Genomic DNA, 17,767 nt, shown 5'->3' on the forward strand with positions numbered 1-17,767 from the left:
TGATGGTTTCTTTTGTAATTCGTCTTCCAAAACCTCTGTCGTTCCCTTTACCTGCAGATGGAAGTCGACCACTGAGTCTTGACCTCAGGAGTTCTGTTGCTTTAAGGGTTGTGTCAGGGTGTCGCTGCTTGGTTTGAAAAAGTGATTGGCCACACCTGTTAAGTATTGAAACCAGGTGTTTCAACCAGGCTTTGGACTCTAACCATCTTATCCCCAGTGAAGGAGACAGTGAATCTTAACTCTCAAGACATTTTTTGACAATTCTCTGCTTCCAACTTTGTGGCAACAGTTTGAGAAAAAGGTCCTTTTCTATTCCAACATGACTGTGTCTCAATGCACAAAGCAAATCACTATAAAGACGTGGTTTGACTTTTGAGCTTGGTGTGGAAGAACTTGACCGGCGTGACCGGGACGCACCTTCGGGACAAACTGGAACAGAGATTGTGAGCCAGTCCTTCTCGTCAACGCTCCACAGAATTAATGGACACAAATTCACCATGGCAACACTTCAAAAATCTTGAGGTAAGACTTCCATGGTGGAGATGTTATAGCTGGAAAATCTCCATAAAGTCCTGTGAATGTATTTGAATACGTCATTACTTTTTACTTTCTGCAGTGAAGACAGCAGCGTCTCTCTTCACGGTCAAAGCCTTTTTCAAAAATGGCTTAAGCACTAGTGCGGTACCCACATATGTCTGTCCATCTGTGGTCAAAGTCATCTCGGGCAAGAGTCCTTCGATGACTTTGTCCGCAGAGAGACAGACAATCCTTGAGTTAATGGAGAGATTTGTGAGGGGATTAAAGTCTGCAGTGAAGAATGCGGCGCTGCCAGACCAGGTTTTCCCGTCTCAAAAAATAACAATGTGCCATCTGTTCACTGCAAAATGATTCATTTATTTATTCTTGCGTATTTGACCTTTGACATATAACCTACCAGTGAGGTACGTGTGTGTGTGTGTGGATTGTTATAAACTGCAAAATGAATCGCCCCTTTCTACGGATCAATAGCGCTGAATGTGAAAATCGATGTATTTTATTAAATAATCCAGTAAACAATTGTAAAGAACGGCCGTGGTGAAGAAAATCGATGCTCTAACCGCTCTGGACGGACACTCGAGACGGCGGTAAAGGGGACAAAGAAGGAAACGCCGACAACTGTGTCCACTGTACACAAGCACATAGATTTATTTATACAAATATATTATGTATAACAATTGCATATCAACATTTTGTTTGTCGTGTGTTTTTTTTTTTTTTTCAATCTTTACGTTAAATACAGGAACATCAGCTTCAAAAATGCAAGTCAATTAAGAAAGAGTAAAAGATACAAAAAGAGATCGGCTTTATTTTGATGAGCGAGTGAATGAGTGAGTGAGTGAGTGACGGACAAAATATCCCATTGAAACCCGAGCATTGAGGTCACGTAACGCCAAGGTTTTTAGCGTTACGTGACCTCAATGCTACTAAAGAAATGCAGCGTGTGGAATAGTTTAGCAACGTTAAGACGACGCAGGTGGATGAATCTTTCCTCCTAAAAATGAGTCTCGACTTTTCTTCCTGCTCAACCTCTATTTGGACAAAAAAACAAAAATGGAAAATAACAAAAAAAGAAGACATTTCCTAGCCTACGAGAAATGATGTGCTTTGTGTTTGTGGGATAAAGAGAAGAAGAAGAAACAGCCGCAGCTGTGGTAAAGTGTGATGAATCAAACAAAAACCTCTTACAGAAAATTGAAAAAGAAAACACAAAGATAGAGATGATGAAGATACCGGAGCTCTAGGATTGTTTGGTAGAGAAACTGATTTTCTTTACAGGTAGAGAGGAAAAAAAAAAAAAAAATAATGATGATAATAATAAGAAAAAAAGATAGAACATTCAACACAATCTCATCGTAGCACACAATGATTGTCAGAACAGAACTGCGGGGAACCGACTCACATGACCCACTGTATGTGCTGTATTATACAACTTACTATTATTGTTTTCTTTTAAATAATCTCAAATAATTATAATCTTAGCACAAACAATAACATCATATTCCGTAACAGAAGATAAAACTTTACCATAAAATATCTCTCATCTCATAAACTTTACGATAGAAAAAAATAAACGTGAATTTAGCATTATTTGACATTCATGTCGCGTTTCCGAACTAATAATCAATTTCGAATCATCGCAGTTATTGCACACGAGTTGTACACGCCACCTGTAAATCAATAATGATCTCGTCAAAATGGCAAAGAGGATACATTTGGACTCAGAAGCTGCCTGACGATGCTTTAGACCCACTTTGCTCTACAGTGTTTTCACATTTGTAAACCAATCGCACAAAACTACTGCACCTACTGAACGGGTGGAGGCTCGGAAATTGTAGCGTTGTAAAAACCGAAGAATGTGTTGTCTTATTGCTAAATCTAAAAGAAAATGTTCTTGCTACAGTGTAGAAGTTGTAAAAAAGAGTTAAGTTAATCGTTGGTCATTCGTACAGAGACACAAGCACCAGTTGAGGAATCAAATAGAAACACCACTGTACAAATGATACTGGGAAAAAAAATGGTGTCAGCAATCATACATGGATGACCGTAAACGAAAGGGGAAAAAACAACACATAAAGGGCAACAATCGGGGGAAGAACGACCTACAAAAGGAAATAAAAACGGAACGACGTTCAGCGCCAGCCTCCCTCTAAGCACCAGTTTTTGTGGCTCTCTTAGTTTTTTTTTCTCAGTAATTGGTGGAACACTGGAAGCAAGAGAGACTGTAAGTAAAAGAGTCTTTTACTTGGTCGAGTTTCTGTCCTCCGGCCGTGACAGAGAGTTTCCTTTGGGACCTTCGACACAAACGGATGGTCTTTGGAGATCCAACTTGTCCACTCGCCCCTTCACTTCTTCTTCTTCTTCTGGAGCAACCTGTGTGCGCAGGGATCATAGACAAGGAGAAACAATCTGAGAGCAACGCCTCAATGGTTTGCTGGCAGTTTAGTCAAAAGATTTTACCGATGTCAATGATGCCCCAACGTCAGACATGTCATAGCTCTACCAGGGGCTCTACAACACTTCTACGTCTACTTCTACTTACAATCTGAGTAACTTCAGCTCTGGTTGTTGTGTTCCAGGAATCACTTGTGTGTTTTGGACGCAAATACTACTCCAATGTTGTCTAAAAATGCATAAATTCTGCCTGCTGATCAAACTACTTTGACATTTTAGAGCCCCCAAAACTGAGAAGTTTGAAAATCAGGGTGCCAACACCTTCGTTGACACACACATTCAAGTACTTTTCAATGACTTTCCGGGACCAATTCCATCAAAGTCAAAGGCCAGATGTGCTGACCGAGTTAAGAACGGAGGACAACTTGCAATGGCCGCTTCATCCATGATGCCGTTTACTTTTATTGATTTGCAGCGCACTCTGCATCTGAACAACACCGCTAGTTATTGTGCTGCGTAGGCCTATTGTACGTACATCAAGCAATTGAGGGCATGAAGCAGTAGGTGGTGTCGGGAGACATTTACCTAAATATCAACTGAACTTCTTTCTTGCACAAAATGCTGTCACCTCTCTTCTGACCATTTCAAGGCCCACTGTTTAATCCCATCATGCTAACCACATGTCATTTTGACTGCACTGTATGTTTAGTGGCTTTTATGGATCCGTACTGGTCTTCTGGGACACCCTTCCTGGGATTGTCCGTCTGTGTTTTCCTCGTCCCTGCTCTGATCTGCCTGTGCTGCTGAGCGTTAACTGAGCGGGGTCCCGCTCCTCCCCGCACGCACCTGTTCCTCATCTTTCATCTAAACTCGCCTCCTGAAGCATTTAATGACCAGTCTGATTACCCCAGCCTGCGCCAGAACATTGTCTAATCTCGTAGAAATCTCACCTTTGGCCAAACTCACTTCTTTCTTTTAATGGTCCGGGATTATCTGTGCAACTCGGGTTTGTCATGCTCAGCCAAGTGCCTGTCCACACTTGATGGAAATCCTCTAGAACTTCTTTTGTCTGCTCTCCTGGAATCCCCCTCTTTTGAAAAACTGCTCAACTCTCCCCTGCAAATCTCTCCTCTCTGCTTTAGGCATCCAAGTGTTCCGCTTGTCCAGAACAGAGGCTGCTCTTTAGATTATCATCTCACGGTTTAAGATCATTGTCAAAAGTCTCAATTGAGATACATTTACAAAAACTGGCATCTATTAAAATTAGTAAATGTGTGTGGAGGAGGAAAAGACACCGGGAGTGCTTGAGAGTAAGATTAATGCGTTTGGCCGCCAAACCCAATCTCGGCAATCGGCATGTCAGCATTGATAAAACATGATCCCTGCTCTGTTCCCTGTCTGTAGCTCCCACCACCAACACACTGTTACAAGCTCTCAAATATCTTCCAAAGCTGCCTCGTGCCAAGTGCAAGACGAGAGACATGCTTGGAGGGATTTCAGATCAAATGGGCAGTGCCACGGAGATCTTGGACACATGCCCACCAACCAGTTCATCAGGGGAAATCTAATCTCACGATAAATCTGGGAGGAATTAGGCATGGCGTGGTGTGATTTCACTTCCATGGTTTGATTAGTGTCCTGCCTCGCTTTTAAATTCCACTCAGGAAATGTGTATCTTTGCTTTGGTTTTGACAGCATAAACTAACTAAGCACCTGCTTATGGCCTCCATGATGATAACATCACCCAAGCCAAGGTATGGCATTGTTAAAGGTGTATTGTCTTATACCTTGTGCCATTTTTTTGAATACTAAATCAACACAAGACCACTCTTTTGAGATTAAGATTAAAGCCAATAGAAGGGTAAAAGACATGCCAGACTGACATTGGGATGCAACTGTGCAGAATTCCCACAGAAGTATCGTGTAGTTTACTGCTTTATTATTGGCATTATTAAGGGTCCCAAAATCCAAATTTTGTCCCATGAAGGCTTGGGCCGGCCCGCATAGCAAACTACCATAGCCAGCCAATGCTTTGTTTACTTTAACCACTGCCTTTTCGGCCAACACTATTTTCTTCCAAACTTTTGTGCCAGATCAAACTAAAATCTCTTTTTTCATTCTTGACCTTGTTCTTCATCCACCAAAATCTCGAGTTTCCAACTTTGATTTCTACCAAATTATTAATAGTTCATCCATGATGATTTTAAGAAATTCCGTCCATTGTTAAGAAATCATGTTCACAAAAGTCAGACAAATACAACCCTCTGTCTGTCCACAGGTGTAGAGTTGGACCTGCTTCAAATTCATTTCAAAAGGGTTTATAATAAACCAATTAAACTTAAGTAAGAATATGCTTCATAATAACAGAACAGACCAAATATAGACTACATTTCATAGTTACCAAAAAACCCTGCAATAAATGCCACGGATTAAACATAATCTTTTTAAAGAGTCATAAAAGATGCAGCTGGATTTTCTGCCTGGAGGTCTAAGCCCTGAGGCTGTGCACATGCTCGTATGAAAAAGGTAATATCGGAAGTCACTCTCTTTCCTCTGGTTTTTGTTTTATAACATCCATGTCTTAAAATAGCACACAACTCTAATCCAAAATGAAATTCACATGAAAAAGTAAATCCATTTTGAAGCTCAAAGATAATCTGAGCTCGTCTCAATTTGACCTCCGTCAGCCGTTCAGGCTGGGAGATAAAATAAAGCAATAATTCATGACGTTCAGGGCTTCACAGTGGTTTTAGATCAAATAACAGTCCAGTATTAGTTTATCTGGAGTCAATGTTTTAGACACTATAACATTTCATCTTGAACAACTCAACTGTGCTCCCTGTTTGTTTGTCAGCAAAGATCCGTCACTAACACTAGTCACGTGCACAGATAGTCATAACAAGTGGATATTGAACATAATGCGTGTGTACATTCAATTTAGCAATTGTAATATATGCGCATAATCTCATACAAATCTAATAACTTCACCTCTAAAAGCCATTTATGATGCAAATTGTATAAAACTATAATATCGCAGGCTCACAAACACAGGTTGGATACTTCAACATTCCAAAAAATGCATTTAAAACTTTCTTTTTAAGATAATAAGCTTTTTATTTGACAGGATACATCAGGCTAACTTTTGGCTAACTTCCTGTCTGTTGCTGCCGTTAGCAATAGCCTCCTTTTATGAACATCAGTGATAGCTGACGGATTATAGAGCTATTTACCAAGTATTTCATTGACAACAGCTTTAAGTTTGATAAAGGGAAAGAAAGAGAGACATCTCAGGGCTGTGAGTTGGAATTTAAACCTACGGTGAGTAAAAACAATCATAGGCCTCAAAACATGGGGCTAGCTAGCTCTACCGTGTTAGTCAAACCATCAATCACTTTTTTAAGACTTGTTGTAGCCAGACATTTTGTTAGCTTAGCTTAGCATCTATAAGGAAACTGTTATCCAGAGGTAAGCTACACAGCAGCACTACTTACTTTTTAAGAGTTTTTCACAGCGAACTATTTGTTAGCTTGGCTTAGCATGGAGAAAACAGCAAGACTCAAAACAAATCAATGAAGTCAGCAAACACATTTGAGTTTGAATGAGAGTAAGGACAAGGTTTGCGCTCAGGAAATAAATAGTTTGTTTTTCTCCTTTAAATTGAATAATTTTAAACCGTGAATGCTTGTCCAGTAATAAATGATTACATATTTAAAGTATGTTGAATTATTACAATTCTGGATTTCTTTGACACTGTTTAAGTTTATGTTATTTCCATTTTATTTTTTTATTTTTTATGGTTTCTATCCACGTTTTTTTTTTTTTTTATTAGTTTCAGTTATTTAGACATCTTATCGCCTCTTGTCAACTTCGATGCCTTTTGTTTATTATTCTGTAGAGCACTTTGGTCCACTTTGTGGTTGTTTTAAAGTGCTACAAATGAAGTTGGATTAGATTGGATTATCTCTAAAACCGCCAAAAGCAACCAAAACACAGAGTGAGGATGTAATCAAGTGTGTCAACTAATGTTACGAGTGTGCCAAGTTCTGCTAGAAGTTCAGGAGCCTGAGCATCAGCCTTTGTTAAATAAAAGTAAAAACTGTTTTAGAAAAATGACAGAAATAATGTGACGTTTTAAATAAAAATGCTTAGTGCTGACACTATGTTAAATATGTTGATAAACGGAGTAAAGTTGATCACCTTATTATTTTGTTTAACATTTTAAAGAAGTCTCTCACAGCAGTTGATAATAGCTCTTGGCATGTGTTAAAGGAAGAAAAAGTGATTATGTTCAAAGAAGCATGACTCTGTGCCCCCACCAGCCCCCGTCACCCTTGAAGCCATGTAGCGCCTCACCTACGACATGTGGTTCTGCTGCGAGGCCAGGTTCTGCTGCTGCTGCTGCTGCATGAGGAGCTGCTGCTGCTGGCGTCGCCGGGCCGTGCGCAGCTTCTCGAAGCGCGCCTCCATCTCCTCCAGCACTTTGGGCGTGTAGCGGACCACGAGCTTCACGCTGTCCTTGGCAGCCTTCAGCAGCTCCACCGCTTTCTCGTGATGCTCGCCCTCCACGCTCTGCAGGAGGGTAAGAGACTGTTTTACCACGTTTCGTAGTAATAGTAACCCGACGTTGCTCCATTTCCCAGTCCTGAGTCATCTCATGTATAAATGCACTGTTATTTATGTCTCCACGCTGGGTGAAGATGTGTTTCTGTTCCGTATGCAAGACAAGGCAGCACTTTGATCTCAGCAGCTCTCCACGTGTCGGACACGTAACGAAACACTGCCTCATTTTATAATAAATAAATATTTCAGTTTTTCTGGGCAGGATTAGATTACAAAATGAGACGGATACATTTATCTAGACTCTCTCCACATGCGAGGCTGAGAAACTGAAGTATGCCTGGACTCAGACTGCGTATAAACGAGAGTGAAGTCTTTTGTATGGCAAAGTGAAGCCTAATCCTGGTCCTGAGGACCCACTGCGCTGCTTGTTTTAGATGTTTTAAATAAATGGCTCGTTATCAGGTTTCTGCAGAGCAGGGAAACATCTAAAACATGCAGGACAGTAGATACAAGGGACCAGGATTGCGAGACCCTGGACGAAGTAGCAGTTCGCCAACACGGGGCGAATCCACTGCTTGAATAGCGGTCTAAGGAAAAATGGGCCTTCTTGTCACTTGAAACATTTCTTAACAAGTCAATCAGCTAGTATTGTGCAATAGGTGTATGGTTGCACATGGTACCAGTCCAATCGTTAACCGGGACAGAGCGTCCACTCTCATATACAGTCTACGGTTGGACGTACCACGCCGTTGACGGACAGGAGCTGGTCCCCTCGCTTTAGGCCGCCTTGTCTCTCTGCCACGCCTCCGGGAATGATGCGAGAGATGTAGATTGGCGAGTTCTGCTCTTTGCCGCCCATCACGTTGAAGCCCAGACCTTCCTCCGTCTTGGGCAGCTCCACCACCCGCGGGTGAGAGTGACCCTCGCTGGCTGCAAAGGCCGCGACTGTGGCCTGAGGGAGGAGAGAGAAGATAAGGGACCGTAAATCGTCGTCCAAAAACATATTCCTTTACACAAATTTTGCCAAGCGGGGCTACAAAGTGTCTTGTGTTGCCATCCATCACCTTTTGAGACTAATGTTCCTGAAAACAACACATGGCTGAAGTAGCACAAGGCCGAGCAGCTACGAGGAAAAACAAACTGTGACCATAAAACTGGATTTGGAAGAAGAATATGTTGGAAATTGGAAAAAAAGAAATTAGGTACAAGACTGTGTATATAATTTATCTAAGGGTGAAGGAACTATACATCCCATAAACAATTACAAAGGACCCCTTTCCAACGATTTCCAGTGCTTCCTCTTGAATTTATGTTCTCGGAGTTTTACGGCAGTTGGCATCGGTGAAGTTGCCTTTTTTTTTCCTCCTCTTGAATTTATCTTTGTTGTTTATACGTTACAGTATGTTGTAGTTTGTGTCAACCGTGTTAGAAATGCAGGTCTGCTTTTGCACTTATAATCTGTCTTCATTACACACGTTGGAAATCTCATTGATTTCAATTTTTTTTAAAAGGCGCACAGGCGCTCCATCTTCTCATTCCAGCATTGACAACTACAACAGAGCGTTAGGATTAAGTCAGGGCGGGGACGTTTTAGATGTTTCTCAGCAACGTGGATTAAACGCATCCAAGCAAGCGCTGTAGCAGTAGCAGCTCTGTATCTCCACGCGCTGGTTGGAGTTGCTTTGAAGCACAAGCCAAGCTCCAAAGCTCCTGCTCTACGCTCAGTGCAGCAGGAGCAAATGGCAAATGAACAGAGGCGCCGCACGTCCGCTCATCCGCAGACACTCTGCCACAGGTGCTTTGCTGTCATGATATGAGCAAAACTGAGGATAAAAAAGGAAAAAAGAAGAGGAGCGGTTTGTGTCGGAGGCTTTTGCAGTATGCACATGCATTTTAAAAACTTAATCTCTTCTCTTGTATGGCCTGTTTTATTACGGTTACTGTACTGTGTCAACTTCCACTCCCTGGCTTCCTTGCCTCCCTGTCCTCCTTTCCTTTGTCTGCTCCCGCCCCCTCCTCCTCCTCCTCCTCCTCCTCCTCCTCCCTGCCCGCGCCTCTCTCGGCGTGATGCTGTGTGGAGTTGCAGTTCTTCAGCATGCACGCCGTCGCCTCCCGGGCCTCACAGCACATCGACCTTCACAACTTTATCTGTGTTTCTGCGAATGAAAAAGCAATCTGGCAGATGGCTGCCACCTTCCAAAGACAGGAGGCATTTTAAATGTTGCTACGGGATACGAGATGCTGCACTGTACGAATATGACTCCACATATCTATAGCCGTTTGATCATCAGCCTCCCTTCCCCTCCCCCACACACACGGCCTCATACTCCCCATCTCTATTAAGATCAGTATTAAGAGCCTTTGGCCAGGACTTAGAGGCTAAATTAATCTCATTAATGAAGCAATCAAAGAGAAGAGAGTTGCTCATGTGAAGTAGAAACCTCGATTGTTGGGAGATTTGCCGTCTCATTAAGCGAACACTCAAGTGTTGGAGGAACAGGAGAGTCGTCAGATGTTTCACTTATTTCGTCATTATTGCCTCTGCAGCTACAATACACACCTCTTTCACTTTGACTGTGTGTGACACTGATGGGATGCGATTCACACCCCGGATTGGTTTTAAGAATATCTCGACTAGAGAATAAAACCCTACAAAAAAGAGAGAGAGAGAGAGAGACCCCAGTTCTCCCTGGTGAACATTCTCCCAAAACTAAGCCATCTTGGACCATTAGCCGCGTGGTTAATTACCCAGAGGAAATGCAAATTCTGCTACAGATTTTTTTTGGGACTGTAACTTCTCAAAGTTTGGTGTGAAAGGGAAGAAAAGCTGATGGGAGTTTTAAAGCTGCTTAAATCACGTCTTCATGATTTTTCGAGCTTAGTCACAGTGTTTTTTGTAGAGGAGAAATTGCTGTACTTAAGTCATAAATAAAGGTTTCCTTTTTTTCCTTCAGATCAGACAAAGGTATCCAGCTGATTAATAGCAAGGGATGTATTAACACATTAGAGATCAATAATATGCTTTTAAGAGATTTTTATTTATTTTTTATCAATAATTATAGTGATGAATGATTAATATTTGCTCCTGGGTTTAAATTTAGTAATTTGTATTTTTAAGCTGCCTTATGTGTGGAAACCCCCCCCCCCCCCACTAATTACTAAGAATGGCAACATGGGAAATAAGCTAACCTAGCTCGGTTCAAATCACCTGAGTTTACTTCTTAAACCTTCAATAATATGTTGTAAAATGAACACACAACTAAAATTAAAATATATAAACAACTAGGATTTTCCTCCGTGTCCTAGCTTAAGCGACTGAGTCATAAACATGGCGCTAGAGCTTTATAGCCTAGCTTAAACACAACGTAGCTAGGATACAGCTAGCTTCAATGGCTTTGCTTCAAAATGTAACACATATATTTTTAAATTAGTGAGCTTTATATTTGGTAGGTGGTGTAATTTTGAAATGTGGACACAGCTAGGCTAGCTATTTCTTCTGCATCCCTATTGTTATGCTAATTTAACACACCTTGTTAAACTTGCTCGTTAAATACACAGATATAGAGGTAATGATCTCCTATTCTCTTCAAGAAAATCATAAGTAGCTTTATCTAAGAAAATTGAACGACTACTACAATATGTTTGTTCTGCAGAATAATCAGAAAGTCTGTCAGCAGAGCCAATAAAAGAGAAAAGAGCTGGTCAGCGAGAAGCCACAAAGGAAGTGCTATCATCATCTATCTTCCTGCATCTCATCGTCCTCCTGCTCTTCACATGAAAGCTTTCCCTCTTTGTTGTCGTTCATAAAAGCCTGAGCCTCTAACAGACGAGATCCTTCCTTCATCTCGTTTACGCGGCAGAATTAGCCCAGTGCATTAGGCTCTACATCCGTGTCGCAGCTAAATGTCTCACTTCTGATTTTTTTTCAACATGTTTTGATACTTTCAAAAATGCAGACAACTACAGAACATATATGAATTACCATCTATCTCTTGTGTACACATGGTTTTTAAGTTCTCAGATTCACAGTCTTTTGACTAAAGGCCCATTTATAAATTCTTTTTTTTTATATCCATCAAAGACGGACAACCGGACATCGCGGGTGCAGTACAGAGTAAATCATCCAATCAGTCAGGAAAACGACAAGTGTGTTTGAGAGACACACGGAGGTACAGTACGTAGGGTAGTGATGGAGATAGCGGATGTAAAACGGATAAAAATGGAGCATGCATGGGCCTTAACCACAGTATGGATCTGTTTCTTTGTTTTCTTGTTAACTAACCTAATGTTCAAAGCTACAGTGCAAGGAAGCACCATCAAATTGCATTTATGCTCAATGAATGAATGAATGAATGGATGTTTTTTTGTCAGACACACAGCAACAACAATGGACACCATGATGACACTCTTGTAGCTACCAAAAGCCCCCTACACTATGTTGGGTGTTGTACGGGAAAGTGTGACTGCTTGTTGTTATGACATTATGATTATGTTGTTGTTGTTGTTCTTCTTCTTCTTCTTCTTCTTCTTCTTCTTCTTCTTCTTCTTCTTCTTCATCTAATAATTTCCAGCAGGCTGTGCGCTATTCTTCAAGTTCTTCGTTACACGTTGAAGATCTTCACCATAGTACAAAGTTCTTATCATGTGTTTAGAACGTCTTGCTTACAAAAGTCCATTTGGGTGCACTTGAGTTCCATCCATCCATCCATCCATCCGTCCATCCTTCTTAAAGCACTTGTGCCTATTGTTCTGCCCTCAGTCGTCGTCTTCATCTTTGCACTTCATCAGTTGCACTTCTATATGGCCACTAATTCACACGGCCGGCTTGGGTTTAATTGGATGAGCTTTCATCAAGACCATAGACAGAGAGAGGTTCTTCCAATTTAACAAATAAATAAATAAAAGGCACTCACTTATTACTTAATCACACAGACACACGCTCAATGAGGGCCATTAGCAAAGTAGGACGAGAACATACTTTGTTAATTTCACGCGGCTTCTGTCAATAGAACAGATGGGAATAATATAATTGGGGCCACTGTGATTAACAGGTCGTCTTTAAATCATTAATAACAGTTGTCACTGGCCAAACTTTACATAAAAAAAGCTTCTCTTACCTTAGCTGTGGCTCTCGCCTGGTATTCTGGACAGCCGTTCACGGTGATTGTTTCGTGCATGTACTGGTAAACCTAAAAGACATGTGACAGAGTGACGGGTCATTGGATTATTATGGATTATTTACATTTCCACTGTCAATCGGTCTTGTCCCATCAAAACTGTCCATTTCTGGAACGTCAGAGATGACTGATTGGTTGTCACAAAACAACATCTCATGCATTCGCTGCAATAATGAGTTTGACGGTTACCCCATCGCGCCTTTTTTAATTTATCAGGGCCCGAATTTCCCCAAACTTGGTGGGAAGATGTTATGGACCAAGACGAACAAAAAAGTCAACCGTAACCATGTCCTCAACTCAACAGGAAGTCGGCCATTTGGACGTCCATTTTGGCGATTGGCACCCTACGTAAATGAGCGAACTAGGGTTGTAGCGACATAAAAAGTTATTTATACATATTCTTACTCTACTTTTTATTTATTTTGTATGTCATTATTGTTGTCTGTTTGGTTTCCCTTTCATTTGTCCATTTTCATTTTTCAACTATTTAATTCACCTATTTTGATTGACACGTAATGGGAGACAGTGAAACAATGAAAAACAATGTTTTTGACATAAAAACGTGTCTGTAGCTTCGTGTCTTTCTCACCGTTTACCAGTTAAAAACAAACCTTTCATACGTTCTACATCAGCCAAAATGGTCAAGCTGAAGCTGAATACACAACCAAAGAAGAATAACGTCCTTTCAGGCAAACAAAGGCCGCTGTAATTCCCCCGACGTGTCTCCGATTGTAACAAGCAGAGATATAATTAATACTTAAACGACTTGACCTTTAACGCAATTCAATTCAATTTCAAATAATAATAATACAACGTTTTTAGGCTTGTGCAGACATGGAGTTCCTTAATCAGCAGCACAGAAAGTCTGCGGGACAGACAAACAGAAATACTTCACTGCTGGACCTGAGCTGCAGCCGAGTGGTGGCTCGCTTTGCGTCCAGGAGGGTGAAAAACAACGTTTTCTGCTCTTTCACTCAGGCCGAGGGAAATCGATGCCGACAGCTGACCTTTGCCGGCTTCAGACGTGTCGTGTAAAAAGCACTTATGTTCAGAGAAGTGAGAGAGAAGACGAAGGGATGGAAAAGCAGGAGGAGATTCTGTTGGAACTATAACTCTTATAACCTCTGTATAGGTTTTAACATAATCGTGGGAAAAAACAGCCAAATGCTAAGAGTTAAGGGTATAAGACGGCAATAAACGTATGGTGGGTTAGGATTATGGTGCCTTTATAAAGCTAAAAATAAGGCATATATTATCATGCACGGTCTCTCCTGGAGGACACATGCAACTCTAGCGTCTCTCATGTCAGTCGTCTCTCATCACGGTTACACTCCTGCCTGCACTGCAAACGCCGCTTGTCCTGCAGAGGTCTTTTAAATTCCCTGTCAAGCCTCTATTTATTTTTTATTTCTCTCCTTGGCAGACGTGTTCAAAGCAGCGATGCCTTCAGTCTGGCCTCACCCTCACCCTCACGCTTCCTTCCTTCCTGCCTCATCAAACAAAGAAACCTGGGTGAAAACACACACACACACACACACACACACACACACTTGACACTTGAACTGAGAGAATAAAAACAATAATAGAAAGGAAGAGCGAGTCAGAGTCGGCCGCACTGACGTGACAGTGAAAAAAAACAATGAGTGTCGTCTTCTGGTTTCATCCTGACGCTGACAAGAAAATAAGAATATACTGTGGAACCACCAGGGGGCGACTCCACTGGTTACAAAAATGAGCTTCTAAGTTTTCGCACAAAGTTGTCCATGCTCTCTTAGACCAGAACTCTGCAAGTCTGGTTGATTTTTCTCTACGGAGCTCCCCCTACAGTTTCGGAGGACATACTTTTAAGTAAACATCTATCCGTCCATCGCCTGCATCTTTATCCTCACTCTCGTAAGAACTCACAGCTGAGTTTCACCCTTGGGAAAAAGTCCGATGTTGTCTCGCTAACACAGTCGTTTCCTCTTCCTCACTTTTCCCCGTTTTCTCTGCTTCTTTTTCTCCGGCTCCGCCACGATGAACATCTAAAATAAACCTCGATCTTATCGCCGGTACCTGGCTTAAGTTCCTGAGGACTCCGGTAGGCTGGCTTTTGCGCTAACAGACCAGTAGAGGGCAGTGGAGACAACCCCCCTCAATCGCCCTGTAACGAGCCACTTCACCACACCATCAAATTGACTCTGGAGTTAGTTCTGGGAGTTCAAGTCGACAGGATTTTACTTTTCCATGAAAGACCTCTGTAGGAAAATTCCTACTTGATTTACAACGTCTGTAAACGTTCTCCTGAGGATTTAAAGCCTCGATCTAGTTGCAGAAGACTAGTTTTAGGGTCTTCTGCAACTGAAGTTTAAAGTAACTATCGTCCGATAAAAGCCTCTGGAGTCCGAGAGACAAAAGATCGGATAAAGGGTGAACGAGAAGTCATCGCGACTTCAAATTCAGTTGGAGACGGGTCCCCCCTAATCTCCCCACAATGACTCTGAAGTTGTTAAATTAAATCCTGCATAGGAGTTCATGGATCGGCTCAAATCTTTTACTTTCATATATTAAAACAACAACAACCAAACACAGTCTATTAGGATAATTGAAAATCTCCACTGGAGTGTAAAATCAGTCGCTCTGGTTTTTTCCTCCCCCGCTGTGTTCGTCAAACGAGACTCAGCGAATTCCCTCTCTCCATCATTTCCAGCTGGTTAGCGCTTTCCACTCTCGTGTCCTTCCTTCCTTCCTTCCCTTCCTTCCTTCCTTCCCCATTTGCAAAGGCTGATTGACCCTGACAACTGTTTTCCCGCTGACGCAGTGGAGACGAACGCAGGGACGCGAGACTCGTCCAACTCATCTGACTCTGTCTCTGTTTGTCCAAACTCCTGCTGAACGGCCTCTTTCATCTCTCTCAGAAAAGGTCACTGTGATAATGAAGTGAAACGACACGGACATGAGTGTTTGACGAGACGGCGGCACCTAAAATATGTACAATTTCTGCGTAAAATTATGCACAAAACGATGACATGTTTTTTGTTTCTTTCCATCACTCGTTAAATCCCAATAATATTTACCGTTTTATTCGTTTAATGACGTCATCCACTTTGCCTTTGTCTCTGAAAAATCGCCATAAATAATAACCTTTGAAATAAAATCCTCCAGGATCCATTAGTCTTGTCAATATTTCACAATAAAAGCCCAATTGAAAAGACACGAATGGACGCCTAGAGTACGCTAGAGTGCTTTTACTTTGAAACAGGTACATTATGTCATGAAAACTAAGTCTTTTGTTGCTGTTGCTATGAGTTGAGCGACCTCTAGTGGCAGGAGCTGGTGTGAAATTGGTTTCTAACAATCTTTGAGTCTCTCCATACAGAATTTCTACGTCATACTGAAATAACTGACCTCCGCCGGCTCTATAAAGTATACAAAAGATACTTTCAAATATTCTATTCTATTCTATTCTATTCTAATTACATTAAAAGTATAATGTAATTTGAATCCTCTCTCTGTAGGAGAGCTTCCTGGACTAACATTAACTTTGTTAGAGGAGATATTTTGAGGACACGCATAGAAAATGAAAAGCCTGAGAACTTTTATAAGACTCTAAAAGTCTTTGTAAAATACAAACACTTCCAACAGGGAGTGAAAGATTTTTTTACAGATCTTTTGGTACGACGTACAGAGAGCGTAAAGTGGCTGAAAATTGGACAGAAACACCACTTTGACTGTGAGGAAAAAGTGTTTGACAGACGCTGCTGTGCGGGACGGACAGATTGCACATAAAGAAAATCAACCTTCTGGCTGTTACTGCCGCCATATTCACAGCAGGCGTGTACATCAGGGCATTAAGAGCTGCTCCCCACTCAACCCCCCCACCCCCACCCCAAGTCTGCTGCTTAATAACAGTCAGACTCTGTCGTTAGCCGGAGCCAGCACTTTTCTGCAGGTCCTCTCTCAGCAACGGTCACCCCAAACCTGTAATTGACCACCACAGTCAGTTTCCCTAGTGACACTCAGCAGCAGCAGCAGCAGCAGCAGCAGCACATTGTCATTGCACACGAGTGACCGTGGCTGAGTCTGTGTCAGGATGTACCAGGCTTCACTGGGCCGACCAGAGCACAGCTCGACCCCCGCGAGCGGAAAGGACTGAGGCTTCCTTCATTATGGGTTTGATGTGATGTAACAGCCGGTTGTTTAAAAAAAAATGACTGCAGTCCTACATTTACGGAATAAAACCTTCTGCTGAAACCGTGACGACAATGTGAGAGTGTAGGAAAAGTGTGGCTAAACCTTTCGGTTATTTTCTCGATTAATTGAGTACGGCAACATGTCAGAAAATGTTGAAAAATGGTGTTTACCAAGCCTAGACATTTTTGTTTGTTTGTTTTATGGAGCAAAGAAACCAGAAAATATTCACAATTCAAGAAGCTGAAAAATCAGAAGCACTCAACGTGATTATCAAAACAGTTTGAAATTTGTTTAGCCATCAAATTAATTGTCATTTTCTGTTCTCTGTTTGTTTTTTGTACACTGCAAAAAAATTTAATCTGTACGTGCGTAATTGACTTGACTTCATTGTATTTATCAAATCACTTACTGAAGATTTGACTTGTTTCAAGAAAACTTAACTTAAGTGCCACTTTCTTGCTGCACTGGCAGATAATTTAGCTTGAAACAAGTAGTTTTCCCTTAATAGAGGCATTTTTTTGCAGTGTAAAGTGTAAATAAAATGTATTATTATTATGTTTGAATATTGGAATTACATGAGTTCTTAGGCTGATTCTGGCTGTTCCAATTCAATTCCAACAACTTTATTTGTCCATCAGGGGGACAATTCAAGACCCATAGAGCAGCTGTCCACAACAGAAAAAGTCAACTAAGCTCTGATGAGTTATAAATAAAAGACAAAAGTAAAAAGAATAACATACAGGTAGTATTTAGATACTTCTTAAATGCTCCATGTAACAAAGAAATCATTAAAACTGAATCATTTTCCGTTTGTGGACATGATAACGTCGTCATTTCAAGGTTTTATCGACATTTTCTGATCTTTTATGGACCAATTAATCTGGAAACTAATCAACAGATGAGTCAGTTATGAAAAATAATCGTTA

The 17,767-nt window shown here is 41.3% G+C and overlaps 1 protein-coding gene across 2 annotated transcripts in view; it reads right to left on the reverse strand.

Moving 5' to 3' along the window:
• Positions 1-1,160: 1,160 nt before the first annotated feature.
• The window catches only part of lin7a (lin-7 homolog A (C. elegans)), a 34,229-nt gene continuing 17,622 nt past the window's right edge, over positions 1,161-17,767 (reverse strand). Inside the window, exons 3-6 of one of the 2 annotated variants that reach the window (XM_058625898.1) lie at positions 12,609-12,680; positions 8,234-8,443; positions 7,289-7,500; positions 1,161-2,910 (exon numbers count right to left, since the gene is read on the reverse strand). In XM_058625898.1, the coding sequence (XP_058481881.1) occupies positions 2,883-2,910; positions 7,289-7,500; positions 8,234-8,443; positions 12,609-12,680 (522 nt within the window). In that variant the 3' untranslated portion in view covers positions 1,161-2,882. Of the gene's footprint in view, positions 2,911-7,284; positions 7,501-8,233; positions 8,444-12,608; positions 12,681-17,767 lie in introns of both variants that reach the window. The other variant, XM_058625899.1, reaches the window with a different exon arrangement.

The sequence above is a fragment of the Solea solea genome, chromosome 3 (genome assembly GCF_958295425.1).
Source record: "Solea solea chromosome 3, fSolSol10.1, whole genome shotgun sequence".
Taxonomy (NCBI): domain Eukaryota; kingdom Metazoa; phylum Chordata; class Actinopteri; order Pleuronectiformes; family Soleidae; genus Solea; species Solea solea.